This window comes from Artibeus jamaicensis, unplaced genomic scaffold, assembly GCF_021234435.1.
Source record: "Artibeus jamaicensis isolate MK-2021 breed Jamaican fruit bat unplaced genomic scaffold, CSHL_Jam_final contig_3176, whole genome shotgun sequence".
Classification (NCBI taxonomy): Eukaryota; Metazoa; Chordata; class Mammalia; order Chiroptera; family Phyllostomidae; genus Artibeus; species Artibeus jamaicensis.
The window spans coordinates 7,309,912-7,333,534 of record NW_026521740.1 but is presented as its reverse complement, the minus strand read 5'-3'; the positions used below and the strand labels follow the sequence as shown (position 1 = coordinate 7,333,534).

Genomic DNA, 23,623 nt, shown 5'->3' with positions numbered 1-23,623 from the left:
GAAACTGGGAAGCCCGGTTCCTGACATTTTTCCTTCTGGCGCCACCTCCTCCTTCCTCACTCTTACTCGCTGCCCCCAAGGCTTGGACGCTAATTTACAAGGAATGGGAAAAGGAGACATTTTTAGATTCCCACTCAACTAAGTTTATGTGTTTTTAAAATGAACTAATTAATTAGTTGTTGTCCAAGTACAGTTGTCTCCATTTTCCCACCACCAAGCTTATGTCTTAATCTACCACACTGCTATTTTCTATGTCCTTGAAAGTAAGATTTGCCCTACAAGTGACAGGTAAACCATGGTGAAGATCAAACCAGGTAGCATATAGGTCACACTCTGTAGAATCTCCACATAAAAGGCTTGTATCTGGAATTAGAGCTTCAAAAATGCCCCCAGTGAATAGCTACCATTTCTATTATATTTAATTGAACTCTTGGGCAAAGAGCTCAGATTCTGCAAACTCCTGGGGGAGCCCTGAAGTTAATGTGTGATAAACATACCTAGTGAATGAAGAAAAATAAAAATTATTTCCTATAATTTCAGTCACAATTTATTTATTTATATATTTTTAAAAGATTTTATTTATTTATCTTTAGAGGGGAAGGGAAGGAGAAAGGGAGGAAAATATCAATGTATGATTGCCTTTCATGCATCCCCTGCTGGGAACTGGCCTGCAACCCAGGCATGTGCCCTGACTGGGAATCTAACTGCAATCCTTTGGTTTGCAGGCCCATGCTCAATTCACTGAGCTACACCAGCTGGGGCCAGAGTCATAATTTAGACAAAGGAGTGCTAAACAAGGAATCAGATGGTTCTAGAATCAATCAGTTTAGCTACTATGTGACCTCATATAAATCTGTTTCCTCTTTGAGCCTCAACTTCCTAATCCATGTTCCTATCTACACACGGGTTTAATATAACATATATGTAAACATTTAAAAACATGACATGGAACTATGTAAATATGCAACATAGTATGTTGAACCGAAATGAAGTATTGCCTCTGACTTCTAAACTATCCAGTCAAATACAAATGCAAAATACCACTTGTTCTTTTAATTTAAGAATTCTAAAATACCTATTTAGAATTTTTAATTTTAGCATATCTCTTTCAATGCCTAGTATTACACACAAAACTGTCTTTGGGGATGACTATCAAGACTGGATATTGGTCAGGTTTGAGCTTGTCAATACTAGAGAACTTTTATAATTAATGAAACCTTTTACCTTTAAATCACTTCAGTAAAAGGAAGACTCAAGATGTACAGGTTAGTGACTATCAGCACGAGAATGGTGAATAGTGTCTGTTTCCTATTTCTCTTGGGCTATATGATTGGCCAGTTTGCTCGAGGCTGGTGCTGGGGGCAAAGATTTGTTTTTAGGTCAGTTAGTTCTGCGGTATTCTCCTCCCTAATTGGTCTGAAGCAGTTTAAGATGGGTGGGTTTCTAACCTATGGTCTTCACTAGAAAAATTAAACAGGTGGGTCACCTATTGATGGTGCATCAGTGCCCTGATGTCTGAACGTGCTTACGTGGAAGGCAAATAATGATTAGTATAAAAGATAAGACATTGCTGGACCTGGAAAGAAAAGGCTTGTTTTAAGGAAAAAGAAATCAAAATTAAAAACTCTGTGTATTTAATTTTAATAAATTAAAACTGGGTTTCCCAAACTTTTTTACATCATGGCACATCTAGAAAATGACTAGGGTTGTATAGCACTGTGCTGTTGACTTGAAGGAATTTGGGACCCAGCCTCAGCTGCTGGTGGCCACGAAGAGGGCTGAGGGCTTCGATCTAGCGCCCACGGGAGCCTTGCTCCTGAGGACTGTGAAAGAGAGGAGGGCCAAGCAAGCGTGCTGGACTCAGGACGCCCACACATCCCAAACTGAACGCCTCTGCCCACTAAGCTCTCTCACGCCGTCGTCTCATCCATATCACCTGCATCTCCATCCAAGCTGGAAATACTCAAGTTAAAGCTGTGTTTTCCCTTAGCTCCTTTTGGTCCGTTCAACTCAACAAATATTTCCTGAGCACCTTTGGGCAGGACACTGTTTTCCACCCATTAAAATCAGCCATGGCAGTCATGGTGCCACCTTCAGGTTCTAGCTTCTGTCCTGCTTCTTCTCCAGTCTCAAGGTCAGCACCCCAGCCCACGCCCCAGGTGCACGCGAGGACGACTGACGGGGTGTTGGCTGTTTTTCCTCACCCATTACATAGTCTGAGGCAGACTTCACTCAGATGTTCCTCATCCCTTGCACACCACCCACTGGCCAAGCCCACCTAAGAGGTAATACGGCAGGGAGCCCAGTGATACCTGCCCGCTTGCTTATTAGTTTAGAAAAAGAAAACTCATTTCCTTTTGTTCCTCTCTCATTCTGAAATATCTAAGGGCGTCTCATTGCCCTTTGAGTAAAATAAAAATTACTTTCAAAATCTGTGGCAGTCAGGCTCAGTTTGACCTTGAATTTTCAAATATGCCGCCTTGCTCTGCTGCTTACTAGGCTACCGTGGGCTCCTTATTTAACTGTACGGGGCCCTAATTTCCTGTTACACAAACAGGGTGCGATATCTTTTTTGCAAATCTGTTGAAAGAGCAGAGTGGTTTTCTTTTTGCTTTATATCTGCCCACTATTTTCTGCAAATTCCACTGTCCCTGGAGTGGGACACATCCCACACGAATCCTCCTTGTTCGAGTCGTCACCGAGCAACCACCTTTTCCATATTTAGCCCCTAGGCGTGCCAGGAAATTCTTGTATGTTAAAAAAATCGAACGGAGCGTCATCTGAATCTTTCCCAGTTCGCACTGCCCCGATAACAGGCAGCCCTTGACGTCTCCTGACCCCCTCGTTTGTTTCACGTACTCACTTCCCACTCACCTTTGCCGCTGCCACAGCGGTAATCGCTCGAGGGTTCTCATGACCATCAAGGCACCATACGCGTCCCCTCCTGATTGTCAAGTCAGAATTTCAATCATGTCGTCATTACACAACACACTCTGGAGAGATGAGCTGATAAAGACCGATTGTAATAATACCATAGTGATTTAAAAATAATACCCCATTACGCAGTAGGTCCCACAACCTGAGAAAGGTGATAATTTACTGATCAATTGATGGCGTGTGGATTGTGTTTTAAGTACTCGGACCATGAATTCCGTCTGGGTCACGCTGCTTTAAAGCATTGTAGGAAAACAAGCAGGTATGGGAGAGATGAGGTTGGAGAGACCTTGGGATTTCTTGAGTAAATTGTTGTGGATACAGCTCCCCCTAGTGTACTGAACGACACAGGTACCTCAGTGAGCAAAAGCCGAGCTCAACTCAAGAGCTGAGCATTCATTCCCGTCTCCCACCACCAGTCTCACCCGAACAACCTGAGATCTCTACGGGGCCACTGTAGGCCTCCCACTGCACAGCCAACCACAGGCCAGCGCGGAAAAGGGGCAGATGTCCTTTATCCAATGTGATTGAAGCACCTGTTGTCATGCAAGTAGTGAATTCATTCGAAGTACCAGAATCATATTAAAAAGCACAAAGATTTTTTCTAAAATGAGCTTCTCATGAGGTAGAAGAATGTGATCAGGAAAAGTAAGCCAAACTGAAAGGTGATTCCTTGTGCATTTTATTAAAAATGTTATCAGCCTCGTCTTGTGCTTATCAACATGTTAACCATCTGCAAATATATTTTTCTCAAGCAGGATACACGGACCATTTGGAAGACTAAAAATGGAACCAAGGCAGAAAGCAAGTAATGCTAATGGAAAAAATGACCGATATTAAAGCAATGCTTCCCAAAGCATGATGAATGGAACACTCACTCCCCAGGGTGTTAATGGGTCTTAATGAGGGTTTCACGGCAAATAGTTTTTGAGAAATTTGGGGTTCAATAAAGATAAACTGATTTTTTAACTGCACAGCTCCTCCCAGTTTGTAGTATGACCTTGAATTACCACAGTGCTATGTGACACCAGACTTTGAACTTCAGCATTTCCCAAATTTAACTCAATTGTTGTTTTTTCCTTGTCTATCTTGTCCACCTGGTTTGTGAATTATCCTTCGAGAACATGCAGTGGATTAGAATTTCATTCACTTTTTTTAATAAAAGGATTTTATTTATTTATTTTTTTAGAGAAGGGAAGGGAGGGAGGAAGAGAGGGAGAGAAACACTGACTGGTTGCCGACTGGGGACGAACCCACGGCCCGGGCATGTGCCTTGACCCGGAATCCAACCAGGGACCTTTCGCTTTGTGAGGCGATGCCCAACCCACTGAGCCACACTGGTCAAGGAGAATTTCATTCACTTTCAATCAAAGATGGAGAACAAATAGAAAAGTGTGCCAAGGGAGGAAAGAAAATAGTAGGCGTGTCACAAGATGCAAAGAGGGTGGCTGTACGGAAGTTTGCGGTGAGTGTCATAACTCTCTTTTTCAGGAAAAATGTTAGTAATGCCACGCGGTACAGTCTCGACCCTCTGGTACTCCTACAGCGGGCTCCGAAGGACCGGCCATGCTGAACTCACCACTAGCCCACAAGGTCATTGCCACAGCTCCCCTGCAGCATCAGCAGTGACGGTGCCTCTGAGAATGAGAAACAGAGCTCCAAAAAGTACCGTTTTTTGACTTTTATTAAGACACGTCCTGCACACAACCTGCACTAAATCACACAGCTGTTTGGGCTCCTTGTTATTAACAGGACCACAGATGCACAGGGTGTGCTGAAGAAGGCAGAGGACGCCTGCACTTAGTAGAAGCTGTGAGGGAGTGATGGATTCTGCAACACAGAATGTGTGATGGGGACACAGATCGACTCCCCCCAGAGAGAGCGGTGGAGAAGAGGGGAAATCCATGGAGCGGCTGCTAGCCCAGGGCGATGGCCAGGCTGCTGAGACTGCGGCATCACAGCGCACCTGTTCCTGTCACCTCCACTCACATTTCGGGAGTGCGGCTGGGCACAGTGCTTGCCAATGCGAGGGACTGGCGACATCCGTGGACCTGGATTTATGTGTAATTCTGTTCTCCCTTGCTGGGGACACAGCATTTTATGGAAAAACAAATCTTTTCCAGCCCCAGAACTGTGGTTCTTAGTCTCTTAGCATACAGGGGTGGAGGGTGGGACAAGTTTCATCCCAGAAGCAGCTCTGGGTTCTCAGTGAACGTCCTATTTTCTTTCTAATGTTTTCCAGCTGGGTTGACTTCAGGCCTGGGGAGGTCAAGTGATTTACTCAAGCACCCAGTGAAATAGACCAGCTGGGATTTGAACTTGAGGACTTTGCTGGTGCATGGTCAACCTCTCTGCTTCCTGGTTTAGCCACCTCTCTGTGCCATGCGGCCGGCAAGCTGTGTCTGGCGCAGCCTGCCGGGGCTCAGGCCTGGAGTAGGAAGTGCGTTACTTCTGAACGTTTTGCAGCGTAAGGCAGATTGCTCCATGCCTGCTCCAAGCGTACAGTGTCTGGCGAAAGCCAGAATGAAGATAGCTACACTCACATGCCAAGATTCCAAAAGGAAAAACTTAGCTCACATTTTTCCCTTGCATGGTGATTTTTCTTCCCCTCCTTTCCCCCCTTCTTTTTTTTTTCTTTCTTTCTTTTTTGTTTTGAAAAGGGAATCCCCATGTTTACACATTGAAATCCAAAATGCACAAGTGGTCAGTTCACAATTCTGTGACCCATGAACATCTGTGGGCCTGGGTGTTCCTTGGAAGTCAGCAGCACTCAGAGCTGAGTCAGGCCTGCCCAGGCAGAAAGGAAGTCTCGAGCGAGTGAAACAGCCAGTGAGCAAGGAGGCCCTCGAGCGCTCAGGACCTGGTGATCCTCTAGTTCTGGTTTTCAGGGGCACGTCTGCACTTGACTTCACCTAGTTTTATGAGCTTCACATAACTTTATTTTTGGGGGTGGGTCCATCTGAAAACCCTTACAGGAAATAGCACATGAATCTTCATTTTGCCTTTAAGAAAAATAAAACTCTATAATTTGAGATGGATAAACGTGGTCTATATCTGTTTATCCAGAAACAAGAACTTCTGTGTCCTTTCAGTAGACAGAAAAATCTAGAATAAAACATTTATTTCGACATCTCTCTTTGAGAACTAAAGCAACTGAAAACCAATAGGGCCTCCCTTTGGGGAAGGGGACCCCACAGCCAACAGACTGAGGAGAGTCGCATTGGGAGGAGGCTTCGGTGTGGAATGTGGTTCTGGGTTTGGCTGACTGTGCTGCATTATTTCCGCTGTGGATTCTAGGACAGTAGATGGACCCTGACTACATCAGCATTTTGAAATTTTAATTTGGTAGATACTCCAAAGCTAATCAAATGCTCACTGGGAAAAAAATGTGGGATGGATTTGCACCTCCCGACCTTGATTCCCCCATCCGTAAATGAGGGAAAAAACAGGTAACCTCAGAGCTCCAGGGTAGCCCCAGGGTCTGTGATTTGAGGCTGGCTTCTCTCCTCATTAGGGTTTTGTTCCTCTGCTATAACTTTTCCATTGTAACCTGGGTGTTATGGGCTGAACTGTGTCCCCACAAAGTTCATATGTTGAAGCCCCAACTGGCGGTACCTCGGAATGTGACCTTTGCAGGTAATTGAGCTACAAGGAGCTCGGCGGAGTGGTCTTTCATCCAGTATGAATGGTGTCCCTATAAAATGAGGAAATTTGGACACCGGTATGAGCATGCACAAAGAGTAGAGCTTGTGAAGATAGAGGGAGAAGATGACCACGTGCAGGCCAAGGAGAGCAGCCTCAGTGGCGATGAACCCTGTGGACACCGTGATCTCAGACTTCCAGCCTCCTGCACCGGGAGGAAACACACTTCTGTTGGTCAAGCTGTTCAGTCTGGGGGCCTCTGTTACAGCAGCCCCGGCAAACTAACAGGCTTGGTTACACCACAATGACTTGGGTGTGAACAAAGTTCCACGTGTTTTTCTTCAAAGACTCTTAATCTTGGTTTCAGTTAAAATAATCTTTTCTTCATAGGATATTCAAAATACCTTTAAAAATTGGTTTCTTTGCCATCAGATGTGAAGTAAGAGAGTTTGGTAAAATGAATCCTCTTTATTTTTACTAGAAGGGAATTTCACCATTTTGACCCACAGAACTGCTTTTCTGAATGGCTATGGATCATCATTTTGCTTTTTAAGACATATGGACGTCATCTATAAAATTCATTTAAAGCCAAGTAGCTCACTGGATAAATGTGCAGGTCAAAGGACATTTTATTTTATTTATTTTAAAAAAGATTTTATTTATTTATTTTTAGAGAGGAAGGGAAGGAGAGAAGGAGAGAAACATCAATGTATGGTTGCCTTTCGTGCATCCCCTGCTGGGAACTGGCCTACAGGGAACCAGCCTGCAACCCAGGCATGTGCCCTGACTGGGAATAGAACCGTGATCGTGTGGGTCACAGGCCCGCGCTCAATCCACTGAGCTACACCAGCCAGGTCAAAGGACATTTTAGAAGAACGTCAGACCAAACAAGCAGCTCCAGAGGCGGAATCGCCCAGGTCTGGTTTAGTACTTCTGCCTTTCAAGTTCACACAGAGCCAAACGTCAGGTGACCGGATTACAGAACAACAAATCAAGTGATAAAGAAAAGGAACCACATACCACTTTGCTGTCTGAGACTCTCGGATTCTTTTTGAAGTAAAGCATGTTATTACCCAAATGGATTTTTCTTTCATTTAGTTCCAAGATTCCTATTCTTTTCATTTACAAAGTATTCATGTGCGGTTGGAATGCAGTGTCCGGGGTCTAGAAGGTGGGGGGATTCCCTCTCTCTGTGCAAGTTCCCTTTGATGCGATGGTGAAATTTCTCAGGGACAGCATTTCTGGATCAAAACTGCTCCCTTGGGAGGTTAGAATCACCCAGCTTTTGAGGCTCTACATGTCTGAGAAAGAGACCAGCAGGTGGCATGTCCTTGCTTTTCCAGTCATCATTGACCTGCCGCCCTGGTACCCGGTATCAGAGGTTGGCAGTTCCGGTGCCCACTGGCACCTGACCAACCAGTGGGCACGGCAATAAAGTCGGCAGCTGTCTTGGGAATTATATACATAACTGGATGAATGAATGGTTGGCTCAATTTTTAGTGTCATCTGATTATAGGAATGAGAGTTTATAGATTTTTTAAAATACGTCTTTCTAAAAATGACACCTTGAGGGAAAAAGCTTGGCCAATTAAGGAGGCTGAGGAACTGCAGGCACTTTCGTTCCAGGTAGCAACAGAATGGAAAACATTTTCAACTTATTTACATACGTTTATTTACATGGGTAATGAATAACTTAAGGAGCACTTCATCTCAAACACAGATTGCTTTTATTTCAGCTCAGCTCGTTTCAGTTGCATATATATTTTTCAATTTCCATCAATGTCAAACACCATTTTTTTTCCTTCTCCTTAAAAAAAATTTACAAGCACTTTTACGGCACTCAAGGAAAGTAGGCTGAAGGTTCATAATAATAATTTTCCTTTTAAAAAACATCCATCAGACCAAAATAAAATCATTTTAATTAACTCCTTCCTGAGTAACTAAAACCTTGGAATGTGCTGAAAGGTTATAATAAATAAGGCAGTCAAAGATCAACCAGCTTAAAATGTATTTTTTAAATTAAACTATGTAAAATGTACAATATATTTCATGAAGTACAAACTGTGTTGGGCTCAGGGCCAAAGAAATGTTTTCATCTTAGCTAAGGATACTGACGAAGTGCTTTGCCTTTATGGACCTAAAGGCTGTTTGTTGGGACAAAATAAGAGTAAGGCCCTGCAAGTCCATCAGTGAGCATCTTCTGTTCTGATGTGTAATGATCACTGCTGACCATCAGTGCCGTTGAACACACAGGTAGAAGTGCTCATGTGAACTTGCACTAAGAGATAAGGTACCTTTGTCAAATGACCAATTGTCCCGAGGTTCTGACCAGAGCAGAGAACTCTCAGCCAACTCGACTGTGTTTCCAGAGAGTGAGACTGCACGTGTGTCAACTAAGTATCATTTTTTCTGTGCAATTTCATAGAAATGGCTCGCAACATAGCAGGCAGCGGTTCTTGATCTCGTTTTGATTATGGTAACTATTTTTCGAGTTGCTTTTTAAAGAATGTCTAGAATAGTAGGGCCCTGGTCTCTCTAAACGGGATGAGGACATTTCCTCTTCTCTTAGAATTGATCACAACTCTACATGTCCCTTAATCACTTTGCTGCCCCAGTTCTCTGAGGCGGAAAGGAGGCCCACGAGTGGCCAAATGCTGGACTTTGTGCCTCTGTGGTCCCAGCCTTCACTGGACTCCCGAGGGGTGGAGCCTTCTCAATACATCTCATGATAAAGTAGCGTTAGTGCACACTTGACAGGTTCCAAATGACTTGCTTTATATCTTGGCTACCGTCCAACTTTAGTGAATGCAGAAAAAACTCTAGAGAGACTTGTTGGTTTCTGAAAAGTAGAAAATGTGTAGCTTGTGTAAAATTAGAGTCTTATTTACTATTAAGTATCCCCAACTCACACTTTGCTCTTGAAAGGCTGGCTCTAGGGGAGAAAAAATGAAGACGACAAAATTTGCGGCATGTGTCCTGCCTGCCAGCACCTCCTGCACCCTGGAGTCTCAGCTGGCTGTGCATCGTTCTCCCAGGAGTATATGTACTTTTCAGGGGGAGGGGGCAGTTAAAGAGGAAAACATTTCAGAATCCAAAGAGATAGATTTCTAATAACCGAATCCAGGCATCATGGATGGATGGCAGCTGATGGGAGTAAGGGGGGGAGGAGATATTTTGGAGACATGACGCTGCCCGACATCTGCTCAGAGCACTTTGGGGGCAGACACCGTTTCATAAAACAGCCCGAGCAGTCTCTTACCCAGAAGCTCTTGCTTCTCCTCTTCTTGATACCCTAGTAAATAAGGGTTCTCAGGAGTGAGCTGCTCCCATAAGAAATGAGACCATAGTTTTCCTGCTGCCTGGACAGAATTCAGTACCCCCCCTTTTTTAACCAAAAATAGGCACCTCTGAAGGGACTAGATGGTGCAAGACCCCAGATACTGTGGGACCCCACTGGCCATGGGACCCCACTGGCCTGATGGCTGTGGATGCATTGCCTAATCAGGCTTAGCATGTCTGCCACAGGCTAAGTGTCAGAACTAAATTGGTTCCTGGGTATCCAGTTAAAACAATGCTGGGAGAAAATATTTCATATTGGGCGCAAAGGATGGGACTATGCTGTTTGCCAAGGCCACATGACCGCCAGAGCCGACCGACCCTGCCCACGTGCCTTCTCCCAAAGAACTGATGGCACAGCAATTCTTTTCCCTGCTGTGTCCCTTTGAAATAGGTCAGAATGGTGCTTGGACCTGGAATGTCTCAGAAGAGCTTGCCGTGTTCTTTGACCTTGAAAGGTCCTCAGGGCTCTGGACTGGTGGGGGCTGTGACTGTGGCACAAGCTGACTCACTCCTTCAGAGATAGCAAGCATGCAGCTCTTGGAGAAGGTGTCCCCTGGGAGGGACCAGAGGCGGGGTTCTACCTGGGTGGGCAGGGATGCTAATCCAGGGACGTCCTCTCTTTGATGTCCTCATCTGTCTTACCTTCTCCTTTTAAAGTGGGTTCCCTGGTCTCTGAAGTGGTTTTGTATTTCTACCAAAATATACAAGTCTGGGTGTTTCCTACCACTGAGGTAATATTTTTACAAGTCATTTTTACAAATGATAGGTTTCTGGGCTATGGGCTATATTCCGCCCTCCCCCCTTCTCTCATTATATTGGGGGAGGGGGAAGCTATTTTATGACGAGATGCCTTGTGATGGAGTCATCTTAGTGTACCCAGGAAGGGCCCAAGGAGCCAGGAAAAACACAGAATAAAATTAAACAAATAAAACCCGCAAAACCGGGCATCTCCCAATGACCCCAACCTGTGGGAATGTCTTGTTCTTTTTAATGCAGCCGAGCATTAATTTAGTCCCTTCAGGATTTTTCTTCCCCAAACGAACAAAAACACATTTCTGGAAAAGGGAGATAAAGCCACTGGAAGTGACACGGGGCTGGCACCATCACCTCTTATAAATATCTTCGAGCCACTTCTCGTCATCCTGTTCCTCATCCCCGATGGGCTCCTCGGTCTCCAGGGGGGTTGGGATGAAGAACTGGGGCCTCAGAGGGGGCTGGCTGACGTGCGACTTCAGTCCGAACTTGCGCTTCAGCAGGTGGAACTGCTCTTTGACGTAGTGGTAGAACTCGTACTCGTACCTCATTCGCTGGTACAGAATCTGCACGGCCTCGGGGGAGGGGACGGTTTTCCTCACGGTCACAGTCATGTTCCCAAGTTTCCTATGCTCTGGAAAAGAACCGAGTTGAACAGGATGCTTTAGGTGGAAAGGATTAAGGGCGAGGCCCTGTGTGACCTGCATAAAACTAGCAGCTCCTAAAGGAAGAAACTCACCAGTCTAGGAATGGAAGGCGAAATGCGGTCCCAACGTGATTTGGAAAGATTTCACCACAGTGAAATATCAGCATCAGTTGGCTAAACACAAACTACCTGACAGCCTTCTCAGGGGGCGTGAGTGCAGCAGTTGGACCACCATTCCGTTATTAACTCGAAGTTAGACATTCTTTTCAACAGCAAAATCTACCCATTTTTCATCTTCTATTTCCTGCTATATATGTAAAGGGCTTCACTTTCAGAAGGAAGCACAGAAAAAGCTGCCTCACCACTTTCTAACCATCTTGGGTTTTTTATTGTAAAATATTGACATCTATTAATGATAGTTCAACTTGATGCAAAATCTATTTGCACTCTACTCCTTCAGGAGGGTGTTTGTCAAGAAGAATAAGTGAAGGGCTGTTAGATTCCTGAAATACAATTTGAACTGCTGTACATTCCAAATGGTTATTTTTGTAGTGGTAAAATATATAGCTAAAATCTGTTTAATTTTATATTAATGCTTAATAACATAGATATGTTGTATATATGTAATATATATTTATATGACAACATTGGAACCACTTTAAAGTATCCATATCAGTGGCATTAATTACATTTATAACATTGGGCAACTGTCCCCACTATGGCCACAGTTCTCCCGTCACTCCGCACAGAAACCCTATACCCATAAATGTGGACTCCCTATTTCTCTCCTCTAGCTGTTCTTCATTCTGTTTGTGAATGGCGCCTCCTGTAAGTGATACCTTGTGTCCCTGGCTATTCCAGGCACCTCCTGTAAGTGGAATCATATGATATTTGCCCTTTTGTGTCTGGCTTTTTTCTCCCAACATAATGATTCCCAAGTTCATCCATGCTGTTGCATGCATCGGTACTCCGTTCCTTTTTATGGCTGAACAATATTCCATCTTTTGTATATAGCACAGTTTGTTTATTCATTTATCCATTGGTGGATGCTTGTTTTTTTTTTTTCTACCTTTTGATTATTGTGGAGTTCTTCTATGACCATTTGTTTAAGTCAGTGATAGAAACCAATGCAACCATCATGATGTGGTGAGTTTCTCAATTCCAGGAAAACTTTTCTTGGGTGCTTATTCAGCTTGAACTTGTAATTATGTGACCCAAGATCTACAGAATTTGGGAGAAGTCAGCCTTCTTGTGATGACCAGCATCTGAACTTAGTAACATTCTCCCTCAAGTGATTTCTGGTGATCCCTATACACTGACTTATGCTATCCAAATTTCATAAGGTAATGAGAGATAGCTAATAAAGTTTATATTTGATATCCCAAGTGGCCTTTTCAGCCACATTTTAATTACAAACGCCTCAGTATCTTGGTGAAAGTGTTTTGGCTGCTTGGTAGTACTAGTCAGAACAACCACCAGGAGACTGAGTTCTGTATTTGCTGGACAACTCTACAGATCCGAGGAGGTTTTTAGGTAAGAGTAAAGGGGAAATTTTCATTAGTGGCAATAAGACAAAGTTTTAAAAGACTCATTTTTTAGATAGCAAAGTTACCCAAGGGTATGTATTTCAGGTACCTCAGTCCTCCTTCCTCTTCTTAGCCTCCTCCCTAAATTCCCTGTTTGAACCCAAGGGGCAGTGCCAACTAGTTCAGAGGATTCGTAGTAAAGCTAATTTTCCACCAAGCTCTAGCTTTGCATGAATATTCCATTCTTATTTCATCCATCTGTCTCCTCTTTCTCTCTGTCTTGCTCTCAGTCTGCCTTCTCTTTTCTTGTCAACCTCTCCTCAACTGGCTCCTCACCAAAATTCAGATGTGTGCAAGTCTTTTCTTTCTTTAATAAAATTCTTGTCTCTGTGTCCCCTTCCATACTTAATCTATTTTTCCCTCTTTATCACAGCTGAACTTCTTAAAGAGTTGCATGGATTTGTTATCATGAAATTTCGACTTACACACATGACTGAACTCATCAAAACCTGGTTTGTGTTCCCTCAATACTTCACTCAAATGATTCTTGCTTCCCTGCTGAGAATTCAGTCTGTAATTCTCATGCCTTCCACTGCTTCTTAGCACGACCTCACAAGACTGTTGGCCATGTGCTTCATTTTGAAACCCTCTCTTCTGTGGTGTCTGTAACAGAATTTTCCTGGCTGTCCTGCTCTCCTTCTGATCACTTCCTGCTCCATCTCCTAATTCTCCGCACCCAGCCCTCTGTTGCTGCCCACCACTCAAATGCCAGTACTTTCCAGGATTCTGGTCCGGACTTCGCCCTTCTCCCTTCCTTATTCTCTGGATGGTCTCACCCAACTCTCTACCTTTCAGGTTTCAGGCCACTGGACATAGAACCAAAAGTTTATTTAAAATAATTATAGCCTTTTGGTCCTTTTGTTTTTCACAGAGCTGGCAAATTTAATAGGGAGATTAACGATACTGCCAGAGGGTAAGTCATGGTTACAAATAGGAGTGTTTTTTTTTTTTGCTACAGGAGGAGCAGAGATTCAGATTCAACCATGGATGGCGAGAACCATTTAGGGGTGTCTTATGCCCTTCTGAGTGTTATTTTACTTCATATTCTCAATAACCCTGGGTGGTGTCATGGCCCCTTCTTTTGGAGATGGGAAGATAAAAGCTCTGGGAGATTAAATGACTTACCTAAGGCCGCACAGCTAGGAAGTAAACAACAGAGCTGGAATTTGAGCCTGGGTTTGCATTTGTGCTGAGGTTCCCACTCACTAAGTACGGGGTCATAACCAGTGGAGCTTTCGGGAGCCTGTAGGAAACTGTCAACTTCATATGGAAAGACTGGAGGACAGTTTGCCTTGTAGTGTCCGTAGACAACTTTTAAAACCGCATTTCAAAGGCATATGGTTATGTGTCTTGCTGTACACTAATCAGAGCTATGGAAAAGTCATTCTATTGCTAAGTACTTCTGTAAAATGCAAGACTTTTCCCTCCAAACAAAACAAAACAATGGGAACTGTGGAACAAGTCTCTCTCCAGATTACTGTAATAGCAGTTCTAGAGGAAGTTGTTAGGTTTTTTTTTTTTTTTTTGCAGACTGTTGTTATTTCAGCCACAAAACAATCATGCTTTAAAGATCTATTCTTATTATTAGCATCCTCTGGGAAGGGAAGTAGCCCCCTGGTAGGGGAACATATACTGCAGAATGCAACCGTCAACAAGTGAAGAAAGACCTCACCCCATGAGCGTCTTCTGAAGTCAGTGGGAACCGAGGCCATGAGTTCAAGGGGCTCATGTCTCTTGTGTACACTGGTGAACAGTTCAAAAGCCAAGAGGCAAAAACAGAGCTCCTTCCATGAAGGAAGGGATGGCAAGCACACAGCCTGAGATCTGACGGGCAGAGTGTGTGATTTGGCCCGTGTGATATTTTTTAAGAACTGGACTTCGTTCTTTTAAGACTTGGAATATTTCACGTGGAAGCCTGGATTTCTGGCTTCTCTCAAAGAGAGGCAATATCCTTCTGGAGCTGAGTGTGGCCGTCCCCCTGAGAGAGGCCAGTTCTCTCCATTTTGTCTCAGACGCTAAATGCCAGTTCTTTCTGTTATGTCACCTGCCTGGCTGCTAAATAAATGGGAGCTTTGTGCTCCTGCTCGAAAGGGTTTGAAATTCTGGGTTTCATAGACCAGGAAGCAAGTGCTTTGTGTAAGAAGTAAGGCTCTAATTAGACCTCATTTGTGTGTCCAATGTCACCTTTCTTTTTTTTTGCAAATATTTATTGAATAACTTTGGGGTGAAGGCACAGGAGTTATAAGCAGTGAATGGGGCATTAGCTTCATCATCACAGGCATTCTTGAGGACTGTGAGAGAGGTAACATGCATTTACTTTTTCTTATAACAATTCCACAGATGGGATACTGGAATTCAGTAACTTCCCCAAGGTCGCACAGCTGGTACGTGGGGAGCCAGAAGCTGGGTCTGAAACAGTAACTGCCGAGCCCAGTTTCTTTGCCCTTCATGTCGCTTGCTTACGGTGGGCTGGGGCTCACGGTGTACGGGGAGAATTCTTCTTCACAACCTTGTCACCATGGGGCAGACGGGGCATTCCACTCTGGCTGTTTTGATAGCATCGGCATTTCATCTTCTTCGTCAGAAGTCCTTCATGGGGAGACCAAACTTCAAGGGCTTGTCTTAAGTACTCCGTATGGCACTGGGTCTTTTATAGCTACTGTTTGACTATTTGATCATGTAGATCTGTGGTTTGTGTGTGTCTGACAGGACAGGGCAGGTTTACATATTTTAACCAAAAGATAAAACACGTTTAGGAGGCCTCTAGGACACTATCAAACTTCTGAAATGTTTTCCCTAGTTTTTTTTTTCTTAACATCCTCACCAGTTTCATCTAGCTGTTCTCTCCATGAAGCTTGTTATGCTGAGAGTGCTCAGGATAAGGTTAGTAACCCCTTCATTTGTACTTCCACAGTGCAGTACCTGGGGAAACACAGCACCTCCGTACACGCTGGTTGAATGAATGAAAGAAACCAACAGAAGGAAAAGAGTGTCGTCAGACCCGAAGAAGGCTTGGCTGTGTCTGTGAGGTGCCAGTATAGCCAAGTGGGGACAAAGACCGTATCAGAATGTGCTTAACAGAAACTTCCCAAGAGGCCCATGGATGCGGGGTGCACCCTGACATCTGGGCTCCCCTGGGGTCCATCCATTCCAGTGTGCAGCTCTGTGGTTCAGTTGCCTTTTTGGGACGAGAGTGTTGGCCCGCCAGGTGTTTCTGCCCCTGTTCTTTAACTAATCCGCCCATATTGGCAAAGAGAAGCTGTGGTTTCAGGATGCTTTCAATTTGTTTCATTTTTCTTATGTACCATTAGGGACTGGCCAAAGAATACCCTAAATTATTTTCACAGTAATTGCAGAAAAGCTCCTCAAAGCAGGCATACTGGTTTTGAGCTATGAAATGATCAGAAGGGAAGGCAAGCAAACACATAAAAACCAACCTCTGATCTGTCTACTTGAATAGCAAAGTAAAGATGGGTTTTCCACACAGACCCGTCCAAAGGCAGCTTTGGAGGCAGGACGGTGTGTGGACAGGTGTGTGGACAGACTCTCGGAGGCTTCCGGCTCTGTACTCTCCCTGAGGAGCAGAGGCCCCACAGAGTCCCTGTGGCCCCGGATGGGGATCCTTTTTATTATCTCTGACCCCCCAGCTACAAAAAAATCTGTAATTAGTCACCCAATGATGGTAGAGAACAAAAATAGGTCAGTAGGGAAACTGCTGAGTTGGGTCAGTTTTCTGCATCGTTAAAGCTTTATAGAGAGTGGTCGAAACAGCTCATTGTCCCCCCATCCCTCAGAATAGCATATCCTGTACAGAGCCCTCCATTTGCATAGAGCTCCCTGGACCGATGTGTTTTCACCCCCCACACCGATGATCTCTCACAGTCTTCAAGGTCACCGTTTTACCTACAGTTACCAAGAGGCTGAGAGGTCACAAGACTGGCTCAAGGTTGCACGACCTGTACGTGACGGTCTTGACTAGAAAGTGGGTGTTTGATTCCCAGCCTGGTGCCGTTTGGGCACAAATCGAGTGGAAATCTATAACCGCCCACCTCTCCTGCCCCCGTGTGTGTTCTGGTGTTAAGGGCATCAGTTGAAAAGAAGGGCCCGAGTGTTCTAAGTCGTGTTCTAAGTCAGGGGAATGCTTGGTAAGCCTGGGGGGATCTGGTGAAAAACCTGCAAGCCAGCAAAAATGTCTCCAGACTGAAAGGGACTGTGTCTTAGTCAGTTTTCATTCCCCAGCACCCAGCTCCTGGCACCTAAGAACCCTCCATAACCGTCTGTTGGTCTAAAACCTGTGTGTTAAATCCATCTGTAAGACTGGATTAACCCAAAGGCAACTTTTGGTATTGTCTGTACATATTTTGTTTTCACTAGATTCTTTCCATAGTTGAGGGTCCTCCCTGAACAACCTTTCTATTTCTAGGAATTACATTTATTTAGGCTACGCTGTTATAGGAGTTTAGGATCAGAGGTGGTTGTAGACAGGTAGTGGTATTTGCTTTTCTGAGCTGCTTAACTGGAGAACCCTGTGTTACGGCAACAGGTCACTTATACGTGCTTGGCAAAGCTTAAGACATACTGCGATAAGGGACATTCGCCACAAACACGAATACCTATGTAGAAAGACATAATATACACTGCGACCTGGTAGCTACAGAATTTATGCCACCTGTGTTATTTACTACAGCCATTGACTAAGGAAATCCAAACAAGGTAGAGGCAAAAAGGTATCTGTATAACCTATTAATACTGTTCAATTACTTAGTTTGCCATCATTTTTAAGTGCTGCTAAAGCAAAAGAAAATATTTTACTAAGAAGTAACACATTCATTCAGGTCCCGTGCACGCGACCCAAGTGCCAAGGGCTTTGCAGGGGATGTCATTTAAACTGCGGTTTTTCAGCTGGTCTTGAACGCTCCCGGGTGGAAGAACTTAGGCCAGGACAACGGTACTATCCTCTAGAGGCAGGTATCTCAGGGAACAGACTACAAAGGAAGAGTTCTAGGGCGACCTTGGGGACACACCTTTGCTCAGCACCAGGTACACCCATCTGTACAGAGTGCACTTGCCGGTGGAAGGTGTGCAAGCTCAGGTTCTCATCGCTTCTCCTAAGGTGCTCCAAGCAAACACTGGGAGTCTAACTTCTGAATGTGGGGGTAAATACCATTTACCAGTAAGCAGTTTGTATGCAAGACTGAGCAGTGACAAGCATGATGCTTTCAACATGGTCTCAAGCGGAGGCCATGAACAAAGTTCGCTTTACTGCCCAAGATCTGAACATTTTTGCTAAAGAGGTGGCTCCTTGTAACTCTGTGGCATGGACCTTATAGAGGTACTGGGTCATAATTTTCAGAACTCTTAAAAGCCCCTTTAATATAAATAAAAAGGAAATCACAGACCTGCCCCATGAAGTCCCCCTTTCCACCTCTCTTCATCTGTCCAACGTGCATAATGGAAAAACGATGTAGCCCTGGCCCTAGGTCAAAGTAAACAATCTGGAAATACTGTGTAAACCCAGCTGCTGCACTGGAGGACAGAGGCCCCACTTTACGACCTTCGAGATGGTTAACCATATGCAAAATAACAAAACCTCAGCACTGGCTTGCAGTCTCTGCTGATGCTGGGCTGGCTTTGGCATTCCTCCCCTTGATCTAAGTGAATGCACACTCCACACGGACCAAAGTCCCCTGCCCCCACCAATCCGAGCTTGTTTGAACTTGGTCCAGCAGAGATTATGTGCAAGAAATGAATACAAGTTGAATAACAACCAGAAATGGGGCCAAAGTTTACAGCCGAAAAAAAATAAGCATCATCAAAAGATAGGCATCAACTCTTCAGCTTCAGGGGTGCTGAGTGGTGATCAACGCGGAGGCCCTGTTGTTCTAAAAGTCACTCCGTCTGAAAACCTGTGGTTTACTAATCTCGGGTTAGGTTACATCCAGAAATTTCTAGCACACAAGGGATGAGGCATACTTTCTCAGGTGACAGGTGTGATGATAGCCAAGGTCAGGTGGGGTGGGGCTGGGGCACAAGTGAGCGTGCAGAAGGCAGAGTGCGTACGTACGCATCTCTGAACCACTCCTGCGGAGCCCCACACCATGCTGGCTGCTCCCAAAACCGTGCGAACACGATGCCTGTTGCACCTAGAGTGCACTCGTTTCCTGAATTATGCAGGGAGGCCACACAGTTCAAACACATGCCGCTCCCCGGCAGTGGCTGCCCCCGGAAATGAATGTGTGTCACTGTGGCTCACAGAGACATGCAGGGCTGAAAGGGCCAGCGTTGATTTGCCACTGGATGATCGATGGCGTATTCAGACCAGCTTCCTGGAGGTAAGGCAATTAGGGTGAGAAAGGACAAAAGGCACTTCATGGCTAACTCTGTGCTTGGGGTTGGTAAAGTAAACAGAGGTATTTCCCTCCTCTTTTTTGCAATCTTCTTTTCAGATCTAGAAATATATATAATTTAAAAATAATCAAGCTCACTTTGAATTTCAAGAGAACCTTTTCTCTGTGTAGCCAAGTGAAAGGTACATGATTTACTTTTTTTTTTTTTTAAATGCCTGAAAGTGCTGGGCTCCTTTGATGCAAGAGAATGAAGCCTTTATAAGGCTCCCAATTTGCTTTGATTTTTGGAAGCATAAACATGACATAAAGAACCAGGGGGAAAGTGATTGACCTGTGTGAGGTAGGTCAGGAGGGCCCACCCACCCCACAAGGCACTGCCCCCTTTGGCAGGGAAGCCAGCAACCAGCCCTGGAAGGAGGCATGCATTTCCCAGAAACCCTGCACAGGCAGATCCTTACAACATCAAATCTTGAGGTGAGAGCCCTCTACTGAAGGAGCTTCCAAGTTATTGCCTGGGCAATCCAAATGCACGCTACTGTCCTCAGTGCCCAAACTGCTGGGAGTTGGGGTGGTAAAATTAGATACTTTCTTTTTAAGATTTTATTTATTCATTTTTAGAGAGAGGGAAAGAGAAGGAGAGAGAGGGAGAGGACTATCAATGTGTGGTTGCCTTTCATGCGTCCCCTGCTGGGAACTGGCCTGCAACCCAGGCATGTGCCCTGACTGAGAATCGAACCGTGATCCTTTGGTTCGCAGGCTCGTGCTCAATCCACTGAGCTACACCAGCCAGGGCAAATTAGATATTTTCTTGCCTGGCCTCCCCTGGCTCATTCCCTGGCTCTGCACTGAGCACCAAGCATGATTCCAGGGAATAAGAGAACTGCTAAGAGCTGCAAGCATAGGCTTCCTCCTTAAAGGGGAAACATGAACAGTAAAGACGGAAATAAATGCATGATCTCTCCAATCACTTCCCAGGCAATGCATCGTCTGGGCTTCCCTTCAGTCCAGGCAGGGCTTCTCTCCTAGGGGAACATTAGAGAAGGGGCGCAGACCACAGAAGGGTGGGTATCAAGGGCCACCTCTGTGCCCTTGCGTAGGGCCAAGTGGACACTTTGCCAGACAAACTGAATGTGCCACAAACAAATCACCTAGGCACCTGACATGACAGTGCCCTGGAACCTGCCTTTTTAACTGGCTGATTCTGGTGCAGGAGCTGTCCAACCACACGGGGGTCCTAACTTAGAAGTTAATGTGAGAATAACCAGCCTCCTATCACTGCTATTTATCAGCAGGGTGTGAAGAGGAGCCAGAGCTTGTCCACTGCTGTTCAGACACCCCTGTGCTGGCAGGAACCAGCTCACTGTGTTCGGCTCCATCCAGCTCCCCGGCTTTCCCTGCTGCCCTGGTTCACTGGCTGCAGAGCCATCTGCTCCCATTTCTTTTCTCCCCAACTTTGGCATCATGATGCAAATCATCAAAAAGCTGATCTATATCTTTGAAAACAAATGCTACCCTAGTCACACATGCATGCTTTCCCTGGCAGCATTTTGCCATCACAGTATGGGCTTGGGCATGAGAATGGCGAAGCCAGAGGCTTTGTCACTGCAACCACTGAGCCAAACACTTCTGCTTGAAAAGACCTACTTCTGAAAAAAAACCTAACTAGAAAACTTTGGTGGCATTTTTAATAAAATGTATGTTTTGTTGGAAGTACACGTTTTTTAAATTTGAAGTCGTTGTCGAGAAATGCATTTTTGTTACTTTTCCTATGTTTGTTACTTTATTTGGAACCATATTATAGAGGCCCTTACCAATAACTGATGAGGACATCTTGATCAAATGCATTGATTTGAACACAGAAGATCTGGGGATCGGTCCAGCAGTTCTGTCCAAATTTCTTTGGCATCTGACAATCTCATGAGCTTTGCTGTTACTTTACATACAAGACTCTTCTTCTTTCTATTCCTCATAGCCTGAATTGTGTTAGCAGGCCGAGGCCACTTCTCTTACACACACACACACACACACACACACACACACACACACACACACACACGGGTGTGGGGAAGGGGCCCTCTCCTGGAATCACACTGCACTCTCTAAATCTAGCCCTGACAGTGTGAAAGCCAACTGCTGACACCCACAGTCATGTTGGGCACTTCACACATGGTGACGCGCCCACAGGATAGTTCTTTGACCCATTTTTCCTCTGTTCTATTTTTATTTTCTCCAGGGCTTCAGGTCGATTGAGCTACTTGTCTAGTCATGCATAAGGTCATCACAAAGCTCTTGGCAGCTTATGACCTTTTGGCTTTGTCTTAATCCTTAGCAAAATAACTTGACAACTTAAAAATTCATTTTTTCTGTTTATAATACATATAAATATGTACATACCATATAGACACACACATATAAATGGTAATTTGGGGGGAAGATTAAGAAGATAAAGTGACTTTAAATCAAGCCACATTCATTACTGTAGTAATCTATTTCCTTCTAGTTTTTTTCTTATTTACATACGTGAATTATAAAAATAAGATCTCGCTATACTGTTTAATTTTATATTCTTTTAAAACTTAACTAGATAGCATGCATTTTCCTACAGCATTAATTATTCCAAGTCATATTTTGCGATGTGTGTTAAAGTGTTCCATTTGATAGATACCTGGCAGGTCACACAGCCCATTTGCTACTGTGAGATAACTCAGCTGTTTTTCAGTTTCTATGACTCTAGATAATACCAGATAAATATCCTCGTTTATAAGTGACCATGTGCCTTTCTTTTTAAAAAAAATTTTTTTTAAAGATTTTATTTATTTCTTTAGAGGGGAAGGAGAGAGGGAGAGAAACATCAATGTATGGTTGCCTTTCGTGCGTCCCCTGCTGGGAACTGGCCTGCAACCCAGGCATGTGCCCTGACTGGGAATTAAACCTCAATCCTCTGGTTCACAGGCCTGTGCTCAATCCACTGACCATGTGCCTTTCTGCTCGTCTCCCTAAGATAAATGGCAACTTTTGGTACTGCGTGGTGTCTCTTATAAGGTTTTCAGTTCTGACAGCTTTAAGACAATATTACTTCCTTTTGTCAGAGGTCTTGAAATTTGTGTAATACAACTTTCCTAAATTTTAAGATATGTTCTTTAATGCTACAGGATGTAACCTAACTTCAACCTAATTTACCAAATTTCCATCCTGCATGGGGCTTTTGAAGATCCTGTACGTACTGCCTACAGACCTGCACTTAATACGGGGATGTGGTAGCTTGTAAAATTTTTAGTGCACAAAACGTTTTAGTGAATTATACCATGTGATGACCACCGTGACAGTAATTAAATGGTTCCTATTTCCTGTGTCTATGAATGGGGTGCTCAGTACTGGCTGCCACAGAGCCTGGGTTTTCCTCTTTGCTATAGTTCATGCTAGATACATTCTTTAAATAGAGTACAGTCTATCTCACTGTTCCTGCTGTTTTGGTATTATATTTATCACCACGATCAGCCTTGACGGGTGAACCAAAGGCAAGTCTCAAGAACCAGCAACCTGGATGTTGTCTCTGGAATGTTAAACATGATTTTGATAAACCCTTGAAGAGCTTTGAGTGAAGTAGCTGTTCACGGAGTCCGAACATGTAGATAAGTGAGATATTTAACCTCTTGCCCAGGCATTAAGAAGTTAAGTCATTAAGAGGTGCTACTCAAAATAACCATTCCCAAGTGAGGAAAGTGTGAAATGAAGTTCCAAGGATGCTGTCACTTCCACGGGGAGGGTTTGTAATGCTACTTTAAAATTAAGATTTACTTTCTCTGGCACCTACAGTACGTTGGTAGTACCAGGTCTTAGGAGGTTACAGCTTAACAGCCCTGTTCCTCCTCCTTCTCTGTCAGGTGATTGTCAGCTGCACACTCTGTAAGACACTGTGTCTATCTAGGAACACGTCCAAATTGCTGTGCTTTAATCAAAAACCCTAAGAAAGAATAACGAGACAAAACTGCAGTCTGTCCAGGTGTATGAGAGGCCCATTTGTTTACTTATAGAAAGTTCGAAATTGATACACCAATGCCAGTAGATGCCAAGACCAGCAGGCAGCCACGCCCGGGTGCCGTGACTATTACTTTCGGGAGCAGTGGCAAATGTTTGATATGCACATGTAAGTACTATAAATGTGTTACAGGTACACTGAAATTTACAAATGTAATCTGGGAATCCGAATCAAAGTTTCTTTCACGATACGTTTTGAAAGGTTTGGTTGTGGTATAAACTTGTGTTCGGTACTGGAACTTGCCAATGAAAGTTTGTAGGGCAATAGAAATTGCAAGTTTCTAAGAGAAGACATTTAAATGGTAATTGCCTTTGGAGCAGTTGCTATTAAAAAGAAA

General features: G+C 44.3%; 1 protein-coding gene across 1 annotated transcript in view; it reads right to left on the bottom strand.

Annotated features, from left to right (window-relative positions):
* Positions 1-8,248: 8,248 nt before the first annotated feature.
* The window catches only part of UST (uronyl 2-sulfotransferase), a 265,128-nt gene continuing 249,753 nt past the window's right edge, over positions 8,249-23,623 (bottom strand). Inside the window, exon 8 of the mRNA XM_037156825.2 lies at positions 8,249-11,302. Coding sequence (XP_037012720.2) covers positions 11,019-11,302 — 284 coding nt within the window. The 3' untranslated portion in view covers positions 8,249-11,018. The remainder of the gene's footprint in view (positions 11,303-23,623) is intronic.